The sequence below is a fragment of the Dendrobates tinctorius genome, unplaced genomic scaffold (assembly GCF_039654945.1).
Source record: "Dendrobates tinctorius isolate UK_male_01 unplaced genomic scaffold, ASM3965494v1 ptg000086l, whole genome shotgun sequence".
Taxonomy (NCBI): Eukaryota; Metazoa; Chordata; class Amphibia; order Anura; family Dendrobatidae; genus Dendrobates; species Dendrobates tinctorius.
Genome location: NW_027361754.1, coordinates 8,929,865 through 8,952,853, shown reverse-complemented (window position 1 = coordinate 8,952,853; position 22,989 = coordinate 8,929,865). Strand labels below are relative to the sequence as shown.

The window sequence follows — 22,989 nt, the reverse complement described above, 5'->3', positions numbered from 1 at the left end:
TCCAGTGGTCGGACATGTCGCAAAGTTGGGGAATAACCTATAAACTATTGCTGCAGTCTCTTGATGCTGAGAAATGGTGGGGACCCCCCTCCCCTGCTGATCAGGAAGAGATGGCAGACCCCAGAAATCAGGGGATGAGGAACCCCTTTAAGAATTAAATAAATCCAGACTTGCAGTGATACATTCATTCTGTCATAGCTTTTCCTGTTTTTTTTTATCCATCCACTCAGAGACCCAGGAAAGCAAGGACCAGGCAGGAAAAGGGTTAACCTGTCTCATGCCATAATCAGGGTGTTGTAATCCGGTCGGTTCTGCGTTATTACGCCAGGCACTGTACATGTATTCACACTGACCCCTGCACACATCGCACTTGGGAAAGGAAAAATGGGGTTAGAGGTAAGAAGATAACCAGACGGCGGCCAAAACCGCGCAATTATTTCATCACAGCCGGACGGGATCATGTCGCCCCAGATGTACAAAGATCAAAAATCCAAGGGTGACCCATGTCTGGGCGTCTGGCTAACACCGCTGACTGTATATGGACAGTGCAGTTTTAGCTCCCATGCCAGGCTCAGCCACCCGTCTGTCCGCTTTGGGCTGTTTTTTTTACCCTGATGATAAGCAAAATATAAGATGTCATGGTAATAGGACCTGCAGCGATCATCTGTGACCGGTGGAGGAACTCAGAAGTGCTCAAGTGTTCTGCAGCGTCTCCGCAGGGGGGAGGATGCATTGCACAGCTTCTATGGATACATTGCCAGACTGGATCCTCCAGAGGCTGTTCTTTGCTTTGTTCTGTCCTCAGACACCAAGGACAGACAGCGTTACAGGTGCATATACTACAATATGTGCATATACAGGTGCATGCATGCTGCATATACTGGTAAACATACTATGTGAATATACAGGTGCATATACTACAGTATGAGCATATACAACAGTATGTGCATATGCAGGAGCATATACTACCGTGTGTGCATATACAGGAGCATGTGCATATACAGGAGCATATACTACAGTATGTGCATATACTACAGTATGTGCATATACAGGAGCATATACTACAGTATGTGCATATACAGGAGCGTATACTACAGTGTGTGCACATACAGGAGCGTATACTACAGTGTGTGCATATACAGGAGCGTATACTACAGTGTGTGCATATACAGGAGCGTATACTACAGTGTGTGCATATACAGGAGCGTATACTACAGTGTGTGCGTATACTACAGTATGTGCATATAAAGGAGCATATACTACAGTATGTGCATATACTACAGTGTGTGCATATACAGGAGCGTATACTACAGTGTGTGCATATACAGGAGCGTATACTACTGTGTGTGCATATACAGGTGCATGCATGCAACATACACTACCGTTCAAAAGTTTGGGGTGACCAGACAATTTTGTGATTTCCATGAAAACTCATACTTTTATTAATCAAATGAGTTGCCAAATGAATTGAGAATCTAGTCCAGACATTGACAAGGTCCGAAAAAAGATTTTTATTTGAAATAATAATTTTCTCCTTCAAACTTTGCTTTCGTCAAAGAATGCTCCCGATGCAGCAATTACAGCATTGCAGATCTTTGGCATTCTAGCAGTTAATTTGCTGAGATAATCTGGAGAAATTTCACCCCATGCTTCCAGAAGCCCCTCGCACAAGTTGGTTTGGCTTGATGGGCACTTTTTGCGCACCATACGGTCAAGCTGCTCCCACAACAGCTCATTGGGGTTGAGATCTGGTGACTGCGCTGTCCACTCCATTACAGATGAAATACCAGCTGCCTGCTTCTTCCCTAAATAGTTCTTGCATAATTTGGTGGTGTGCTTTGGGTCATTGTCCTGTTGTAGGATGAAATTGGCTCCAATCAAGCGCTGCCCACAGGGTATGGCATGGCGTTGCAAAATGGAGTGATAGCCTTCCTTATTCAAAATCCCTTTTACCTTGTACAAATCTCCCACTTTACCAGCACCAAAGCAACCCCAGACCATCACATTACCTCCACCATGCTTGACAGATGACGTCAGGCACTCTTCCAGCATCTTTTCAGTTGTTCTGCGTCTCACAAATATTCTTATGTGTGATCCAAACACCTCAAACCTGGATTCGTCTGTCCATAACACTTTTTTTACTAATCTTCCGCTGTCTAATGTTTGTGTTCTTTTGCCCATATTAATCTTTTTCTTTTATTCGCCAGTCTCAGATATGGCTTTTTCTTTGCAACTCTGCCCTGGAGGCCAGTATCCAGGAGTCGCCTCTTCGCTGTAAACGTTGACACTGGTGTTTTGTGTGTATTATTTAATGAAGCTGCCAGTTGAGGACCTCAATCTACAGACTCTAATGTACTTGTCTTGTTGCTAAGTTGTGCAGCGGGGCCTCCCAATTCTCTTTCTACACTGGTAAGAGCCTGTTTGTGCTCTCTTCTGAAATTTTCAGTTTCTTGGCAATTTCTCGCTTGGAGTAGCCTTCATTTCTAAGAACAAGAATAGACTGTTGAGTTTCACATGAAAGTTCTATTTTTCTGGCCATTTTGAGAGTTTAATGGAACCAACAAATGTAATGCTCCAGATTCTCAACTAGCTCAAAGGAAGGTCAGGTTTATAGCTTCTCTAATCAGCCAAACTGTTTTCAGCTGTGCTAACATACTTGCACAAGGGTTTTCATGGGTATTCTAACCATCCATTAGCCTTCTTACACAGTTAGCAAACACAAAGTACCATTTGAACACTGGAGTGAGGGTTGTTGGAAATGGGCCTCTATACACCTATGAAGATATTGCATTACAAACCAGACGTTTGCAGTAAGAATAGTCATTTATCACTTTAACAATGTATAGAGTGTATTTCTGAATCATTTAATGTTAGCTTCATTGGAAAAAACTGCGCTTGTCTTTCAAAAATAAGGAAATTTCTAAGTGACCCTACCCTTTTTATCAGTAGTGTATACAGGTGCATATCCTACAGTATGTGCATACATACAACATATATACGGGTGCATATTGTTAGGCGTCAAGTTTCCCCCACTGCACAGGGAGAATCTCAAGCCATGTCCTCTGCGGTCTCCCATTCTTCTGCGGCCGCAGAGGTTCCTGCTCAGCAGAGACATCGGTCCCAGCGTCTTGCCCAGGCTAATGCTAGGCATCTGGTTGCTCCTCCAGGCTCAGCTATTGTACCATGCATGAGTCAGCGGCGAGCAGACGCTCCTGGGACTAAGTCCTGCTTTTCTCCTACTGAGCATGCCCGTGGGACGATCTCTCATTGGAGGTCGGAGGTCACATGCTCAGGTCCTGTTGCTGCTCCGATTGGACCACCAGGAAGGTCCTGGAAGGCTGCATGTTACAATATGTGACTGGCCCTGCGTGACGTGACGCGACGATCGGTCGGTCACCAAACAACAAGACAAACAAGGGGACACTGGGGACACAATTACAACGGTGGGCCCTGCTATAGGGAACAGGGAAAGGGACACCTCCTGCACTCTGCTGCGGCTGAGTCCTGGACTAACCTGACGTCCCTATACAGGTTCTTTCAACCTGTCGCCGAGCAGGGTACCTCCTCCCTCACTTATTATTATTTATTTATATAGCGCCATTAATTCCATGGTGCTGTACATGAGAAGGGAGGTTACATACAATGTTATAGATATCTTTACCAGTAAACAAATTTACGATGACAGACTGGTACAGAGGGGAGAGGACCCTGTCCTTGCGGACTTACATTCTACGGGATGGTGGGGAAGAGACAGAAGGTCGGGGGTGCAGCAGCTCTGGTAGTGATGAGGCGGCAGAATGGTTATTGCAGGCTGTAAGCTTTCCTGAAAAGATGGGTTTTCAAGTTCCGTTTGAAGGATCTGAGGGTGATGGATAATCGGACGTGTTGAGGCATGGCATTCCAGAGTATAGGGGATATACGGGAGAAATCTTGGAGGCGGTTGTGTGAGGAACGAATATGTGTGGAGGAGAGTAGGAGGTCTTGGGAGGATCAAAGATTACGTGAGGCAAGATATTGGGAGATTAGTTCAGAGATATAGGGAGGGGAAAAGTTGTGGATGGCTTTTTGGCTTTGTAGGTCAGTGTTAGTAGTTTAAACTGGATTCGTTAGGGAATTGGGAGCCAATGGAGGGATTTGCAGAGGGGGGAGACAGGTGGATTAGTCGGGCAGCAGAATTGAGGACTGACTGGAGTGGTGCAAGACAGTTAGCAGGGAGGCCACAGAGGAGAGTGTTGCAGTAGTCAAGGCGGGAGATGATGAGGGCATGTACAAGAGTTTTAGTAGATTGAGGACTGAGGAAGGGATGGATTCTGGAAATATTTTTGAGTTGGATGCGACAGGAGGTGGCAAGATATTGGACGTGTGGTTTGAAGGACAGGGCAGAGTCGAGAGTTACTCCGAGGCAGTGGATTTCAGGTGCGGGAGAGAGCGTGATGCCGTACCCTGCACCTATCCCTCAATAGGGAATTGGTAAGTGCGGACACTGGTCCCACCGCTGCACTAATATAACACCAAGGAAAGATAACAGACAAGGTAAGACAAACAACACTTAGATTTCTCTGCTGCAATGCACCGAGCAGCAGAGTAAGGCACCAGATCAGCATTCAGCAGAAGCACCACTGCTCTCAGCCAGCTCCTGTCTTGACCACAGTTGGTATCCAAATGTAAGTGTATCATCAACAGCAGCTGATGCCTCAGGTGACCTTATAGCAGCAGACTAACTAAACATGTAGTAACACCAGCGGCCACCGGGGGGAAAAACTGACCTTAACCCCCGATGGCCATAAAGGAAAAAATTTTAAATGTGAGCAGCCCAAACTGACACAGATCCAAAAATGGATCGTGACACTGCAACCATGCGCTAATATAGAAAAGGTTTATAGAGCATGTGGAGTGAGTGTTGTATGCATGTATGAATGTTTCAGGTGAATGACTCATTATGAAACCCCTACCCTTGGTACACATGTGTTGTGTAGCCTAGCCTGTTAGCGCCCAGGCTGAGGTGCAAGTAGGAGGCAGAGTCAGAGACTGGCATCAACGCCAAGTGGTGGCTTGGTTGGCACTCCACGGTAGCCAGCGTCAATTAGTGGCGTCCGCAGTTGCGACGCTACACGCTTTGTAGGTCTAGAGGGACTCTGACCCTGTGTCCTTTTGGACTGAGTTCTGTGACCGTATACTGAGCGCTTACCTTGCTAAGCTCTGTAAAGTTTAATAGGCTCCTGAATTTATGTTCAGCGGTAGTGTGGCTCTGTGAAGCAACAGAGTCCGCCTCTGTACACACCGGGTAATGTTAACCCGCGTGTGTTCTTCTATTATACCGTATACCATATACAGGAGCATATACTACAGTATGTACATATACAGTTGCCTGCATACAGCATATACAGGTGCATATACTACAGAATGTGCATATACAGATGCATATACTACAGTATGTGCATATACAGGTGCATGCATGAAACATATACGGGTGCATATACTACAGTATGTGCATATACAGGTGCACACATGATGCATATACTGGTGAATATACTATGTGCATACAGTATTGTGAGGTAGTGCTGTCATTCAAGTAGGGGATACTCGCTCAGCAGCCACAAAATCTGATCCGGCACAAATTTTCCATAAATTCATAACAGTCCATGCGGTTTATTCAGCAGCATAAACCCATAGCAACATAAAGTTCTTATAACAGCATAGCGTCCATGACAGAGTTCAGCTCTGTAATCCCTGTGGTCACACAGGTTAAACATACACAGGCTTTCTAGCCTCAGTTATCTCACCCCAGTCAGGGTTCACTCATGGTTCCTTTAGCATATTGCATTCAGAGTGAATCTACAATTTTCATAGTCATGAAAATAAAGAAAACTCTTTGAATGAGAAGGTGTGTCCAAACTTTTGGTCTGTACTGTGTATATACAGTTAGGTACATATACTACAGTATGTGCATATTCAGGTGCATGCATGCTGCATATACTGGTGAATATACTATGTGTATATACAGTTGCATGAATACAGCATATTCAGCTGCATATACTACAGTATTTAAAAAATAAGGACATTTCTAAGTGACCCTAAACTTTTGAACAGTAGTGTATACGGGTGCATATACTACAGTATGTGCATATACAGGTGCATGCATGCAACATATACGGGTGCATATACTACAGTTTGTGCATATACAGGAGCATATACTACTATATGTGCATATACAGGTGCATGCATGCAACATATACAGGTGCATATACAGGTGCATGCATGCTGCATATACTGACGAATATACTATGTGTATATATAGTTGCATGCATACAGCATATACTACAGTATGTGCATATACAGGTGAATGCATGCAACATATGCTATGTACACTCCTACTGAATGGGAGTAACATAATTCGAGCCTGTGCTGCTTAGCAGATGGTCCAAATATTCATTACACTTTTGAATCTAATGTATTTTCTTTAATACATATGGAAAGTAAAAAAAAAATACTTTGTATATAGTCTTGAGTGAAAATCTCCTATATATACAGCCCCTATAAAGAGCATTGTGCCTCCAAGAGGACCGACTACAAAGACTTTGGCTTCTTGCTAATCTGCAGACAGTAGAAAAGGGGCAGATGGACCGTCAGCATCCTCCTCTGACTCCCCTTTACTCATGCACACTGGAGTCGACCGAGCATGCACGTTTTCAATTAGAAGAGCGGAGTATTTCCTCTCCGAGTTGGGAGGAGGTTCGGGAGGCCCCCATAACCATTGGATGGGCAATATATCTGTAAGGTTTATGGCCACCTATACACACGACTGCCCGATCAGATTCTAACCACCTTTGCACAAGGATTGTCCATTTTTCCATGCAGCTTTGGAAGCAACTGAAGTATAAGATATAAAATAAATAGGAAAGGAAAACTCCGATTCTGCAAAGGGCAACAAAGCAAATGTGGAAGGCGGCAACGTATAAAAAGAGGAGAAATAATGTAAAATTTAAACAGTTGGCGATGTTCACTCACCCTGTGCCCGCTGTGAGCTCCTCGTACTGGCGTCACCTTGAGGAGGTATTACCAGGCCTCTGATCGGCACTCGCCTCTGGATATTACACCGCCAGGTGTAGACATTAATGGGGTCCCTACGTCTGCACCTGGACAGTCTGGGGCACAGGGCTAAAATTATTCTGGATAAACCCAACATAAGAAGCCGGGAGGATGGGTCACCCCAAATCCGCGGTGCTATATCCCATCACTGATAAAATAAAGGGGAGAAATCGGCAAATGATACAAAAACAAACAAAACAATAGCATAAAAGAATTAAACAAAGAATAAGGTGCAGTGTCTGGATCACAACACAAAGGTGGGGAGTTTTAGTTTATATGTTTTTATTCAATGGGAGATCTGTAATGTGGAATAATAGATAAGAAAATTCCCTCCTTAATACAACAAAATTTGCATAAATTAATAGAACAAAGGAATATAAAAAACTTTGCAATAAATCTTATCAGAGATTTCGTCTTCTTTATCCACTTATGAGCCACTTCTCCAGCTCAACTCATCATTTACCCTAAAATCTATCCTGCAAAAACAGACTGTCAGCTCACAGAGATCAGATTACAGCTGACATTGAAGTTTTTGGAGAGGAAACAGAGAGTAGATAAAGAGAGGCACAGGTAGACCCATGGGGGCAGATTTGTAGTGTCCAGTGCTGGATTCACAGCTTCACTGTTTAGTATTGTAGTATAATGTCCTCCATGCTGCTGCTATCTAGTGCGTGTTTTATCTCACCCGACACCTCGATTTATAGCTACACTGCTTAGTACTGCAGTATGTCCTCCATGCTGCTGCTATCTAGTAAGTGTTTTATCTTACCTTAGACCTGAATTTACAGTTACATTGCTTAGTATTGCAGTATGCCCTCCATGTTGCTTCTGTCTAGAAAGTGTTTTACCTCACCCCAGATCTGGATATATATCTACACTGCTAAGTACTGAAGTATGGCCTCCATGTTGCTGCTGTCTAGTAAGTGGTTTATCTTACCCTAGGCCTGGATTTACAGCTGCACTACTTGTACTGCAGCATGTCCTCAATGCTGCGTCTAATACGGGTTTCATCTCATTCCAAAGCTGTATTTACTGCTACACTGCTTAGTACTGCAGTATGTCCTCCATGCTGCTGCTGTCTCATAAGTGTTTTATCTCACCCCAGACCTGGATTTACAGCTACACTGCTTAGTGCTTCAGCATGTCCTTCATGCTACTACTGCTGTCTAGTATGTGTTTTATCTTTCTCAAGACTTGGATTTACAGCTACACAGCTAAGTACTGCAGTATGTCCTCCATGCTGTTGCTGTCTAGTAAGTGTTTTATCTCACTCCAGGGCTGGATTTACAGCTACACTGCTCAGTACTGTATTATAATGTGCTCCATGCTTCTGCTCCTGAACATGCTACATAGAGACAGGGGAGCAGGAATCCCCCATTTCTGTGTGTTGTGTATGGGAAAAAAAGCAGCTCGTCTACTCCCATAGGCTCAAAGACAACTTGAAATTTTAGGAAGAAGCTATTGATGGGAAAACATGCTAAAAAATGTTAAGATACAAGTCATGTATTGAATCATGTACACACATGCAAGTTTATTTTAAAAAGTGACCCGAAACTTTTTTATTATTTTTTTATTATTTGCTTCCTGAATGTAAAATGACGCAACCTTGTAAATATTCTTCATTTTGCTGCTGCAGTCCTTCACTAAGCTGGCTGCTCTGCAGATTCCGTAAGAGCTCTGCTCCTGATTGTGAGGGCTCTTTCTGCTCTCCCCCCTGACTTCTCTCAGTGTTAGAAGCAGCAGCAGTGAGGGGGTTATACATGGCATAGTGGAGTGAAAAAGCATCTATAGTCTCAGGTAGGGTGGAGGTAAGCACATATAGGGAAAATCATTTCAGGAATGAAGCTGTGCTGATATATAAGAGCTAATGAAGGTAGCAATATCCAGGATAGTATTAAGTTACGTACCGGTAACGGTATTTTTCGGAAGCCCATGACAGCACCACGAGAGAGGGAACAGGAAACCTACAGATACAAAAAGGGCGGCACCTCTCCCACGCATCAGTTGGATTACAGAGCTTGAGAGGCTACCATGGTTAGTACACCGCATATACACAATATATACAACCTATCTATCCTATTTACAATTCTTTAAACCATCTCCCACATAAGGTGAACTCGCAAAAACAATCCTCTAAAGGGGTGCACCCTTCTACGTGAACAAGGGAGGGAACTAAGGGTGCTGTCATGGGCTTCCGAAAAATACCGTTACCGGTACGTAACTTAATACTTTATTCAGACTCCCATGACAGCACCACGAGAGAATTACAGAGATGTAAACTAAATTAGGGAGGGACTACAGCCTGCAGCACCCTTAGCCCGAAGGTGAGGTCTGAGGAGGCACACATGTCTAACCGATAGTGGTTAAAAAAGGTGGAAGGAGATGACCAGGTGGCCGCCTTACATATTTGGTCAATTGATACTCCCGATCTCTCTGCCCAGGATGATGCCATGGCACGGGTGGAATGCGCCCTCAGGTTCTGTGGAGCCGGACCCCCACCTGCTGTGTAGGCAAGAGAGATAGCCTCCCTAATCCACCTTGCTAACGTGCGCTTTGACACTCTATACCCTTTCCTGGGACCTTGGAAGGATAAAAATAATGAATTCTCCTTCCTCCAAGGATCTGTGGCTGCTAAATATTTAAGTAGGCATCTCTTAACATCTAGAGCCTGAAGTCTTTGTTCTTTAGGATTGGTTGGATTAGGGAGGAAGGCAGAACTATCTCTTGTGTCCTATGAAAATGAGATGCTACCTTGGGAAGGTATGCCGGGTCTGGCCTTAGGATTACTCTATCCTGTAAGAATTCTGTGTATGGAGGTAATCTGGAAAGTGCCTGTATGTCGCCTATTCTACGTGCAGATGTTATTGCTACCAAAAAGGCTGTCTTAAGTGATATCATCTTTAGTGAAGCAGAATCCAGAGGTTCAAACGGTTTCTCTGTCATGGCTGTCAGGACTAAATTTAAGTCCCAAGGCATACACCTATCTTTGAGTATGGGTCTTGATCTGGTAACTGCCTTAATGAATCTCGCTACCCAATGGTTACCGGCAATGTCGCATGCAAATAGGGCCCCTAAAGCTGAAACTTGCTCTTTCAATGTGCTAGTGGAAAGGCCCAACTCGAGACCCCTCTGGAGGAATTCTAGGATCTGTTTTACAGGTATTCCATCCCTGATATTAAACTCACAGGTGGACAGGAATCGCCTCCAGGTTCTAGCATATATACCTGTGGTGGTTTGTTTCCTACTTTTTAGGAGTGTATCGATTACATTTTCTGAGAACCCTCTATCCCTCAATAGTGTCCTCTCAAACACCATGCCGTCAAACGGAGTCCCGCTACTTGTGGGTGGTTGACTGGCCCCTGGTAGAGGAGATCTGGAAGGTTCGGCAGTACCCAAGGATCGCCTACTGACATGGTCCTCAACCATGCAAACCAGGTCCTTCTGGGCCAGAAGGGGGCAATCAATATGACTCTTGCCCAGTCTTCCCTGATCTTCCTCACTACCAGAGGTAGAAGGTTCAAAGGCGGAAAGGCGTAAGCCAGCGAGAAGTCCCATTTTATTAGGAGGGCGTCCACTGCCAGTGGATTTTCCCTGGGATTTAGGGAACAAAGTTTTTTCCTTCCTGTTTTCCTTGGTGGCAAAGAGGTCCACCTCCGGTCGACCCCATTTGCGGACAATCTGATTGTAGATGTCTGAGTTTAAGGCACATTCTCCCTGCCTTAGGGCCCTGCGGCTTAGAAAGTCTGCCTTCATGTTGTCTTTTCCGCTGATGTGGAGCGCGGTTAAAGATAGAAAATTTTTCTCTGCTATCTGAAGGAGACGTTCCGTTATCCGCATCAGGGCGTTGGAGCGGGTTCCACCTTGGTGGTTGACATAGGCTACCGCTACCTGGTTGTCCGAGAGTATCCTCACATGATGGCCCTGTAGATACATAATGAGTTTTTTAATGGCCAATTCAATCGCCAGCAGCTCCCTCTGGTTAGATGAGATCTCAGCATCGGAGTCCCACTGTCCCTGTACCACTATGTCCCCCATATGGGCCCCCCAACCCCAAGGACTAGCGTCTGTGATTACTACGCGGGATATCTGTATCACCCAGGGCACCCCCGAGGCTAAATTTCCGACATCGAGCCACCACCTAAGAGATGTAATAGTTGAGGAGCTTAGCAATACCTGACCCTGCAAGAAGCCCTCTAAGGTTCTGCTATTAACCAGGACGTCATTCTGAAGGGCCCTAGTGTGGAATTGTGCCCACTTGACCGCTGGGATACATGAGGTTAGGGAGCCTAACAGGGACATGGCCTGCCTGAGGGTCATGGAGGGTCTATCGATTGCCCGAAGAACCTGCTGCTGTATCTGCTGTAATTTATCTACGGGTAACAGACACTGCTGGGTTTCTGAATTTAACAGCAAGCCTAGAAACTTCTGGACCTTTAAGGGCTGAAATCGGGACTTTTCGTAATTTATAATCCATCCGAGGTTCTCTAATCTGCACTTAGCTTTTTTAATCTGAGATAGACAATGGTCCACTGAATTTCCCACAATCACAAAATCATCCAAGTATGGGATAACTAAGATGTCAACTTCCCGTAAATGAGCCATAACCTCGGCCACTATTTTTGTAAATACCCGGGGCGCTGCTGAGAGACCAAAGGGAAGGGCCCTATATTGATAATGACGGATTATACCGTCTATTGATATCGCCACTCTCAGGAACTGCTGGAAATCTGCGTGGATGGGCACATGATAGTATGCGTCTTTTAAGTCCACTACTGCCATAAAACACCCTTCAAACAGCATCTTTATTGTAGAACTAATGGATTCCATTTTAAAGGTGCGTTTAACCAAAAATTCATTAAGAAAACGTAAATTAATAATCGTTCTGAATGTTTTATCCGGCTTTTGGATTAGGAATAAGGGAGAGTAGAATCCTCTTCCTCTCTCAGATTCTGGAACCTCTATCAGAACGTTTTTTAGACACAGGTTCAAGACCTCTGCTTCTAAAGCCGCTTGCTCGAAGGGTGAAGACCTTAAGGGTGTTGGTTTAAAGGTATCCCGTGGGACTTGAGTGAACTCCAACCTGAGTCCGGTGGATATCACATTCCGCACCCAGTCACTATTGGTGACCTGTAGCCATGCTGGGAGGAAGGATGACAGTCTACCCTCCATGGGAATCGCTAGTCATTGGTTTTGTCTTTTTCGCTCTCTCGACGAGCGTCTGAACATGAAGCCCGTACCTCTTCTCCTTCTATCCTCCCATCTGGGACGGTCTCTATTAGGTGAAGGGTTACGCCTTCTCCCTTGACCAAATCTCCTCCTATTAAACGGACGACGGTAAGATGCGGACCAAAGGTTTGGGAATTTCTTTTTATCATCCCCGGCCTTCTCCAGTAATTCGTCCAGGACTGCTCCGAATAAATATTCCCCCTCACACGGGATAGTACAGAGTTTCGCCCTGGACTGAATATCTCTCGGCCAGCACTTCAGCCACAGGGTTCCCCGAGCCGCATTAGAGAGTCCTGCTGCCCTGGCGGCCATTCTGACTGCATCAGCCGAGGCATCCGCTAGGAAGGCTGCGCCATCCTGGATTATTGGAAGGGCCCCCAGGATTGCCTGTCTAGATGTTCCCTGTTTTAACTGCGACTCTAACTGGTCCAACCAGACCATCATGGACCTGGCCGTGCAAGTCGATGCTACTGCTGGTCTTAAGGAACCGGCTGCCATCTCCCAGGTATTTTTAAGGAAGGTATCTGCCTTCCTGTCTAGAGGATCTTTAAGGGACCCCATGTCCTCAAAGGGTAGCGAGGATTTTTTCGATGCTTTCGCAATAGCTGCATCTAATTTGGGGGCCTTGTCCCAAGTATTCATTGCTGTATCGTCAAAGGGATATCTCCGCTTGAGGGCTGGTGGTAGCGACCCTCTTTTCTCTGGCTTTTTCCACTCTCTGCGGATGAGATCCTGGATCTTTTCGTTTAGTGGGAAGACCCTACGCTTCCTCTGCTCCAGACCCCCGAACATCACATCCTGCATGGATAATTGAGGCTTCGGCTCCTCCACCTCCATTATTCCTCTGACCGCTTTTACCAATTTGTCTACTCGGTCGAGTGGCAGGCAAAACCGACCAGAGTCCTCTTCTTCTGAGGAGGACGAGGGAGATGAAATATGGGAGCCCTTACTTCTCCTCCACTCTGTCGAGGAATCCGACTCCACCGGGTCTTCACCCCTTACACTCTCTGGTTGGGACAGGGATTTTAGGGTTTCCTCATCTCTGCCCTTACTATATCCCTTAAACACGCCGCTACTGTGGGCGATTCCTCCGCCACTGTCCGCTGGATACAGGGGGGGACATAACTTTTTGGGGCATGAATCTGGTAACGGGCATGCACAGAGTGCGCATTCCCTGTGTCTGGTTTTACTCGTAGCTTTCTTCCCCTAGAATAAAACACAGGAGGCCCCATCACTGAGTGAACATTCACGAAGATCACTTACCAGTGCCACAATCAAGTACCGGAGAATGAGGGGGATTTTTGTCAGTCGATGCTCCTGTCCGCCTAGCGGAGCTCTTATGACTGGACTGGTCACTTCGTCCCGGACGTTCCTTACTGTCACGGGCCTCTTTCTTCTTCTGTTTGACCTGCCTAAGGTCATCCAGGGGCGGCAGTGAAGATTGTCGCTCTTGCCGCCGTTGCTGCTGCTTTTGCTGCTGCTGCTGCTCCTGATCGCTCTCCATTACTGGCTTGCAATAATGTGGCCAAGGCAAGGCACCCATCTAGGGTCCTGCTTATATACCCCTCCACCGGACAGCAGATATCCTCCTGCCGCGCCCCCCCCCTAATAGGGCCCCCCTCCCCAGCTGGCGCCGCTTTTGGCAGGGGAACCGGCGCTCCCGATGGGCGCCGCCATCTTGGGTCTCCGTGCCTGCGCAGTGGCGCCTTCTGACGTCACTGCGACTCCGACGTGACCGGAAGTCACGCGGGACGCCCGGGCACTGCACTATGGAGCGCTCCCCGACCCCAACGCTCTGCAGCCGCGCCGCCCCCCCCCCCCGACCACCGCGATCGCGCCGCTGGAGTTAGGAGTCCCCGGGGGGCATACTCACCGGCGCGGTCTGCTTATGGAGACGGACCTCCTCCGGACGCCGCTCCCTGCTGCCTACGCCACCGCCGTGCCACCCATCCTGGGCCACCGTGGCGTCTTCCAGGAGCTCCGCACCAGGCCGAGGTAGGAGACCCCCTCGCTACCTGTACCAGCCGGCCGGCCTGGGATCCGGTCATCTGCAGGATCCCGTCCCCTCAGGAACAGGAAACCAACTGATGCGTGGGAGAGGTGCCACCCTTTTTGTATCTGTAGGTTTCCTGTTCCCGAAGGGCGGATCCCCTCTCTCGTGGTGCTGTCATGGGAGTCCGAATAAACATTACTGACAGGGGCACGTTCACAAGTGAAAAGTCCGAACCTGTGAGAAGACTGTAAACTGGATTCAGGAGGTCTGAAAATGAATGATAATTGCAGGATGAAATTTTTTTAACTAACTTTATCAACTAACATATGTAACAATCATTTTTTTCTGCACTCTAATTACTGAAAATAATGAAAATGTTTCCACCTATGACAAGCCACCTCCACAAATTCCACGCGTGTGTACAGCAGAGGGCGCTGCTTGCACAGTTTCACAGATTGGAGAATGGTCCCAGTGTGCAGCCAGCAGATGCCCACACATCACATAGCTCTGCTGAATACTTTTGTCTGCATCCAACCAACTGTATAAACCATTGAGATGCTAATCCGTCCCAGCCTCTCCCTTCCCCCCTTTCAAAGATGCCACGTTGCCCCAGTGCCACTACAGTCCTGTAGCTGCATCCACCATGCTCCATTGGGTGGCTCAGTCTCTGGCTATCACAGTGATGGTCTGTGTTATAGTCACTAACTGGCTCGTGGTGAAGAGTGCTGAGCTCCTGCACGGTGTCATCCGCAAGCTCCACTGGTAACCGAGACTGGAGACTGGTGCAATGGTGAAGAATTAATCCATGCAACACCAGAAGCAAATTTTGCATCCTGTTTCCAAAAGGACAGACAATGCATCATCAGGCCGAAGTGACAATTGCAAAAGTGGTGCAGAAACTATGAAAACCGAACAAATCTGGAAAGAGAATGAAAGAAAGTAGTGCTGGCCAATGCAGGTGGGTACGAGGTGATATTGGGCATGTTCCCGGAAATGTCTCTGGAAACTTAAGGTGCAACTCTGCAACTTTCTTATTAAGGCCGGAGACACAATAACATTTGTAAAATCTGTCCGATTTTTACATACAGTAATTCTCTATGTCATATAAAGATAGTTTTCAAAGTAAATATTCTCATATATATTAGTACAGTGAATCTGTAGCTTACTGTACATGTATATTAGTAATTGATAAATACATTTCTGAAAAAAATGATGTGGAATCCCCTGAAATTTTCTTAACCAGCAGAGGGAAAGCTAACAGCTGGGGGCAGATGTTTATGGCCTGGGAACGGGGTAATATCCATGGAGCTTCCCAGGCTATTAATATCAGCTCACAGATGTTTGTTTAGCCTCTACTGGTTATTAAAATAGGGGACCCCCACAAAAAAAGTGATTAGGGTCCCACATAACTAATAACCAGCAAATGCTAGGCAGACAGCTGTGGGCTGTTATTAATAGCCAAGGAAGGGGCCATGGATATTGGCCCCCTACCAGACTAAAAACATCAGCTCTCAGCCGAACCAATTCTGACGCTTAGCCTCGCTTGCCCTGGTGCGATGTGGGGTAATAATATTGGGGCTGATGTCAGCTTTGAATTGGCAGCTGACATCAAGCCCAGGAATTAATAATGGAGAGGCGTAATTTGGTCAGTATTTGACACCAGTATTTGTAAGCCAAAACCAGGAGTGGAACAATCAGAGGAAAAGTATAATAGAAACACGTCATGCCTTCTGTATTTATCAGCCACTGCTGGTTTTGGCTACAAATACTGATGTAAAATACTGACCATGTGAATGTGGCCTTTTAAGTCCCCTCTGCCGCGTAGGAGGAGAGCAGGACTACAATGGGCACAGAATGAGCCGGGAGCCACGTTACATTATTCATAGCTGAGGATCAGGTGACAGACAGCATGATCTTCTACTTTCTAGCTCACGTCTCCCACCATCTCAGCCGCTGGTTACCCCGAACCCACAAATTCAGACTGTAAGTGCGCTCCCTATCTGCTACATGAACAGCAACCCGCCATGATGATCCCTAATCTCTCCTAATTTCTCTCTTTCCTCCAGGCTGGTGACTGTGGCATCCTCAGGGATCACCCTAACCGTCCCGCAGGTGTATATACTGCTCAGGTCTGTGTAAGTCTATACCATATATAATACCTGATGAGATACTTTCATGGATTTTGCAGACACGATGCATTTTATAATTGTGGCTTCCAGAATATGAACCTCCATTGTTTATGCTGGCTGCAATAAAGGTGTTGTATGGGGTAGGAAAAACACGGCTACCTTCCTCCAAAAGCAGCCATTGGAATATTACAGTTTTTACATCCAAGCTTCCGGCATGTGGGGGTATCTTACCTGTCCTCTCAGCTTGGCTTGTGGTCCTACATAATTTCGGGATGATTGACGCTGCGGCCTGTCCCATAGCTCTACTTCCCATTCACCGCATCCTCCATGATAAACCTGAGCACTAAATACTACAAGGTATAAAACCTCCATAAAGATGATGCCATTATAGGAAGGTAACACAATGACATACTACACAGAGCAGTGCAGTTGAGGGATAGAGGGGTTTTTGAATATGTCCCCATCCTAGTCCTGTAGGGGCAATGGCAGAGCAAACGCTCCTATTCTATAACATAGGTCAGCAACTCGCAGCACTCCTGCTATAGTTACACTACAGCTCCCAGCATGCCCTGACAGCCTGTACAACAGCTGGCGTCCTGCAGGTGTGGACCCCGACATAGGTGATTCCTCTCCACAGCCCAAGACACCGACTGATGAAAGAAGGTCGCATCATTTAGCACGTATGTTACAGAGCTGCGCCCCTTCCTGATCACTGCCAGGGGCCAGTACCTCTTTAAAGTGTTGTCTGGTTTAGATAATCCTTTTTTTTTTAATAGGGTTCATTGTTGATAAACTGTATGCAGGTCAGGGGTCCGCATCTCAAGCTGGTGTTTGTAGATCGAACTAACCCCAATATTTTCCCCACAGGCCGAGCTCATCGCGATTTTGCAACCAACCTCTTCTCAACAACCTGATCTGCAACATTGGCTTCACCCTATTCACAACTGGTGAGAGTCTGCACTGCATTACATGTAGCATTTAAAGGGGGATCTAGTAAAAGAAAACAAAGGGTCTCATATGTGGGGGCTACAGGGGTGTTTTTGAAAAATCTAAACTTTTTGAATATTCCTTAGACTGGTTTCCAACCTGAGACTCTCCAGCTACTGAAAAGCTACACTGCCATACATGCATAAACAGCCGCATCCCACTGTCAATCACCTTGTATTACTGCCAGACCAAATTCTATTATTGCCCTGCACTGATAGTCCACCTTCTATTATTGCCCTGCACTGACCGTCCACCTTCTATTACTGTCCTGCACTGACCGTCCACCTTCTATTATTGCCCTGCACTGACCGTCCACCTTCTATTACTGTCCTGCACTGACAGTCCACCTTCTATTATTGCCCCGCACTGACAGTCCACCTTCTATTATTGCCCCGCACTGACAGTCCACCTTCTATTGCTGCCCTGCGCTGACAGTCCACCTTCTATTATTGCCCTGCGCTGACAGTGCACCTTCTATTACTGCCCTGCACTGACCGTCCACCTTCTATTATTGCCCTGCGCTGACAGTGCACCTTCTATTATTGACCTGCACTGACCATCCACCTTCTTTTACCGTCCTGCGCTGACAGTGCACCTTCTATTATTGACCTGCATTACCGTCCTGCGCTGACAGTGCACCTTCTATTATTGACCTGCACTGACAGTCCACCTTCTATTACTGCCCTGCGCTGACAGTCCACCTTCTATTATTGACCTGCACTGACCATCCACCTTCTATTATTGACCTGCACTGACCATCCACCTTCTTTTACCGTCCTGCGCTGACAGTGCACCTTCTATTATTGACCTGCATTACCGTCCTGCGCTGACAGTGCACCTTCTATTATTGACCTGCACTGACAGTCCACCTTCTATTACTGCCCTGCGCTGACAGTCCACCTTCTATTATTGCCCTGCGCTGACAGTCCACCTTCTATTATTGACCTGCGCTGACCGTCCACCTATTACTGCCCTGCGCTGACAGTGCACCTTCTATTACTGCCCTGCACTGACCGTCCACCTTCTATTATTGACCTGCGCTGACAGTCCACCTTCTATTACTGCCCTGCGCTGACAGTCCACCTTCTATTACTGCCCTGCGCTGACAGTCCACCTTCTATTACTGCCCTGCGCTGACAGTCCACCTTCTATTACTGCCCTGCGCTGACAGTCCACCTTCTATTATTGACCTGCGCTGACCGTCCACCTATTACTGCCCTGCGCTGACAGTGCACCTTCTATTACTGCCCTGCACTGACCGTCCACCTTCTATTATTGACCTGCGCTGACAGTCCACCTTCTATTACAGCCCTGCGCTGACAGTCCACCTTCTATTACTGCCCTGCGCTGACAGTGCACCTTCTATTATTGACCTGCACTGACCATCCACCTTCTGTTACCGTCCTGCGCTGACAGTGCACCTTCTATTATTGACCTGCGCTGACAGTCCACCTTCTATTATTGACCTGCACTGACCATCCACCTTCTGTTGCCGTCCTGCGCTGACAGTGCACCTTCTATTATTGACCTGCGCTGACAGTCCACCTTCTATTATTGCCCTGCGCTGACAGTCCACCTTCTATTACTGCCTTGCGCTGACAGTGCACCTTCTATTATTGACCTGCACTGACCATCCACCTTCTATTACCGTCCTGCGCTGACAGTCCACCTTCTATTATTGCCCTGCGCTGACAGTCCACCTTCTATTAATGCCCTGCGCTAATAGTCCACCTTCTATTATTGACTTGCACTGACCATCCACCTTCTATTACCGTCCTGCGCTGACAGTGCACCTTCTATTGCAGCGTTTGCTCTCATCCTCGCACTCGTGGAGCCGATACCATGTTGGCTGAAGACCCTTTTTCACATATTTGGGGTGGCCTCCTTCATCGAGGGGATCTGCACTGTCCTAATGACATCTCTGGCTGCAGAATGTGTAAGTGCTCGAGTTGTTGATCTCAACCCAAGAATTACTACATAAAGAATGAGCAAAAATTTACAGAACTGAATCTATAAGGAAACTGAAGTATATTTTGGATATATCCCCCACCAATAGGAGCCCCAAGCTGTCCTAATGCCATATAATAGCTGTCGGGCTGATGCAAAATGTACAACAGGAACCACCTCAACCAACATGTGCAAATGGCTTTCTTTCTAGTTAACCTGGGATGTTTAGCACACCCCTGTATCGCGGCCCTGTAGGAACTTTCAAGTCTGCCATACTATTTATCTTCAATTTGCATTTGACAGAACACTATAAACGTGAAGTCTTCCATCTCTTGCAGGCCATGAGCACTCCAGCTCTGTATTACCTGTCTGTGGTGCAGTCCTACATCAGTGTCTTATCTACAGGTGTGTACATATCTCTATATACAACCACACAAAGACATGAGGACACGTGATAATCCTACAGCCTATGACGTACCAACAGTCAACCTTCACAAAGCAACCGGCATATATGATCTGTGTGAACAGGGTGGTATCAGAAGGCGAGTTATTTCTGGAGGTTTATCGGTCATTTCTGGCTACTTTGGGGACACTCTTACTGGCACTTATCTTTTCTTTATGCTATTATTATTGGCACTGAGAAGAATTACCCCAAAAAGCTTATTGCAATTCTTTATCAAAGGCTTAAACCAAATCTCTGCCTTTGCCCCAAGACAACACGTCCTGTTCCTGTGTCTACACAGCTCTGTAACACAATGGGAAGAGATAAAAAGAGTTGTACCCCGATTAATCAGACAATGATGACATTTGTTATTGATATGCTAGGAAACCCCCTATAGCACTGCTCCCCAACCTGCAAAACTGCAACCCCCATTGTGATTGGAGAAACACCCGGAGTGCCTTGTAGAGACGATACGCCTAAGATCGATTATCGGTGTATGTGCTGTCCAGGCAAAAGTGAGCTATTGCTCTCGGATATCATCCACTTAAAGCTAGAAGAAAGAATCCATGCCCTCTCCACTTTATCATGCGTCTCCTGAGTTGAGCAAAAATGATTTGTGCAGGACCCTACTCCAGCAGTCATGTCAGTAATCCATGGCGGATGGACCAAAGCCCTGTGAACCGCCTTCTAGCTGCTGACACCCCTGACGCCTCTTCTGCTATGTGATTCCAGCGTGATGTCATGGGGCAGCATGAGTCCCTACAAACCAGAAGAGGTCCTGATGATGCCAGCAGGGGTGTGGTCGATGGTAATGGACCACTCATGTCCCCGCTGAACCTGAGTCCTACAAATCTTTTTTGCTCAGCTCTACACATCTCCATTGCTACAAACCCTTAGGTAGGAATCACACGGGCAGTGTCAGAAGAGGAACCAGCAGAAAGAAGAATAAGACCTTATTCACACCACCATGTAGTGGTCCTATTTTACGGTCCATGTTATGGCTGCAATTCCTGACCTGACTGAGAACTGACATCACTGTATAATCTGCACCAAGAGCTTTGGAATAAATGGGAACTTAAATATATCAGACACTAATTTTGGAACTATGGACTTTTTTTTGCAGTGTTTTTCCTGATCGTTGGCCCTTTCTGGCTCTACAACTCCATTTTTCCTGGGCTGGTCCTTAGTAAAGAAACTAGAACCGGCATCTGCTATGAAGTAGTGACCTGCTGCCCATGTACATGGCACATCTGAGGAGTTGTAGCCCCCCGGAGTCGCTGCTTCATAAAGAACTACTGTACTTGTGGACAATGGAAGGGGGGGAACGGACTGAGAACAGTGAGGACTAATGCGCTTCATACCTATTGGTCCTGCAAATCAGTCCACAGAGGCGGCAGAACAGGAGAGCAGTCAGTTTCTATCAGAAACAATGGTCCCTTCCCACTATGAAATTGAGGAGAGAGATTCCAGCAGCAGCCAGTGGTGGGGGGCTCCTGATTACTGAAGTCTCCCAGTGATTGGCAGGTTCTGTGCTGACAGTTTTTGGCTATGTTCCCAAATGGACAAATTATTGTGTCATTCAGAGATTAGAGGGGAAATAAAGGAGCAGAGACAAGGGGGGGGGGGGCATTTTTCACAGCAGAAAACCACAAGCCAAGGCTGACAGCCTGCAGTAAAGCAGGGCTCCCACCGTCACACACCTGCTCATGTATGTGGGTGCTCTCATCTCTGCATATCATGAGCCTTTTAAAGTTATATTATAGTAAATGATACAATTTCCATTCATAACATACAGGCTAAACATAGTGCTTTAAGTCCTAAAAATGCCCAGCTCTTAAAGGGGATATCCAAGTTAGGGTGACCCTACAACTGATTGCTGCAGGACTTGTTGTTGGCATACCTAGTGGTCAGTGTGAGGCTGCACCTTTTTCAGGCTTTGTGTTTTACAGGACCCACTAAGTCTATGCCTAAGAATGGGTCACTGTGTATTAAATGTTTAACCAATGTTAAGCTATTCATGACAATGACTCCCACTCGGGGTAATATAATGGGGTCCATCATGTCCCCCACAATATCTGCTAGAAGGCACTAAAGCAGACAATAGCTATAAAATGTATAAAGTAAAATAATATACAACTCCACAATGTAGTTAATTATATACTGTACATCTTTCCCCTGAGCTACTGCATCTGCCAAAAGGAAAAAATTGCTATACTGTAGTTATATCCAAAGTCGTGCCATAAAGCCACTGACCATTAGATGGTGCTGCTGTAATTGTGGTTTACATAAAGATGCTTCAGATGATCCTAAACTACAGAAAGTTTGGAAAAGTTGAGTCGCTTGTGATTGGCTAGCCCAGTGTTCCCCAACTCCAGTCCTCAAGGCCCACCAACAGATCATGTTTTCAGGATTTCCTTTGTATTGCACAGGTGAAGCAATTATCACCTGAGGAATACTAAGAAAATCCTGAAAACATGATCTGTTGGTGGGCCTTGAGGACTGGAGTTGGGGAACCCTGGGCTAGAAGACCTCATGTTGATCTGGGGGGGGTGCACACAGTGATGTATACCAAGAGATGAGAAGACTGTGACCCCCACCCTCCATACATGTTCTGTACTGACTAATCTTATCACATTTGGACAAGGTGACTGCCTTCCACTAAATCAGTACACTCCTCTCCTGAAATACTCTGTGCTGCAGGGAACCGCATAAAGTTCAATTTCTCATTAAATACAATGACCATAAATATATCTGATCTCATTGGTTTATTTTAAAAGCGTTTCTATTTGATTAGTCAAAAATCACCACGTGAGTCGCCACCACACCGAGGGAACTGGACAGGATCTATGTTATAGTGAATATATGTATAAAGCCACCTGCAGATTTGGGTCTCTTACTTAAATAACCTCAGGGACATTGCATCCAGCTAAATCAGGGTTTTTCATTTAGAAAATCGTTACCCTCGACAAGGTGATCACAAAGTTTCCCCCTGCCGGGACCCCCAGTGATCAGCTCTAATCTGTTTTCAATTTCTCTGCAGTGCCCCTAGAGGAAACATATTACATTGCGCCACTAATTTTATCATGTTATCTGTGTAATGCAAGACAGGACAGATCCTCCAGAGGGTGAGACACTTTCTAGAACCGCTCCACTCTGACCATGCTATGAGGGTGCTA

At 46.3% G+C, this 22,989-nt stretch overlaps 1 protein-coding gene across 2 annotated transcripts in view; it reads right to left on the bottom strand.

Annotated features, from left to right (window-relative positions):
• Positions 1-22,989, bottom strand: part of NMNAT1 (nicotinamide nucleotide adenylyltransferase 1) — a 30,949-nt gene that overhangs the window by 6,527 nt on the left and 1,433 nt on the right. Inside the window, exon 2 of one of the 2 annotated variants that reach the window (XM_073585008.1) lies at positions 7,009-7,237. The exons of the other annotated variant lie outside the window; for it this stretch is intronic. Within the exon in view, the coding sequence (XP_073441109.1) occupies positions 7,009-7,186 (178 nt within the window). The 5' untranslated portion in view covers positions 7,187-7,237. The remainder of the gene's footprint in view (positions 1-7,008; positions 7,238-22,989) is intronic. 2 annotated transcript variants of the gene reach the window in all.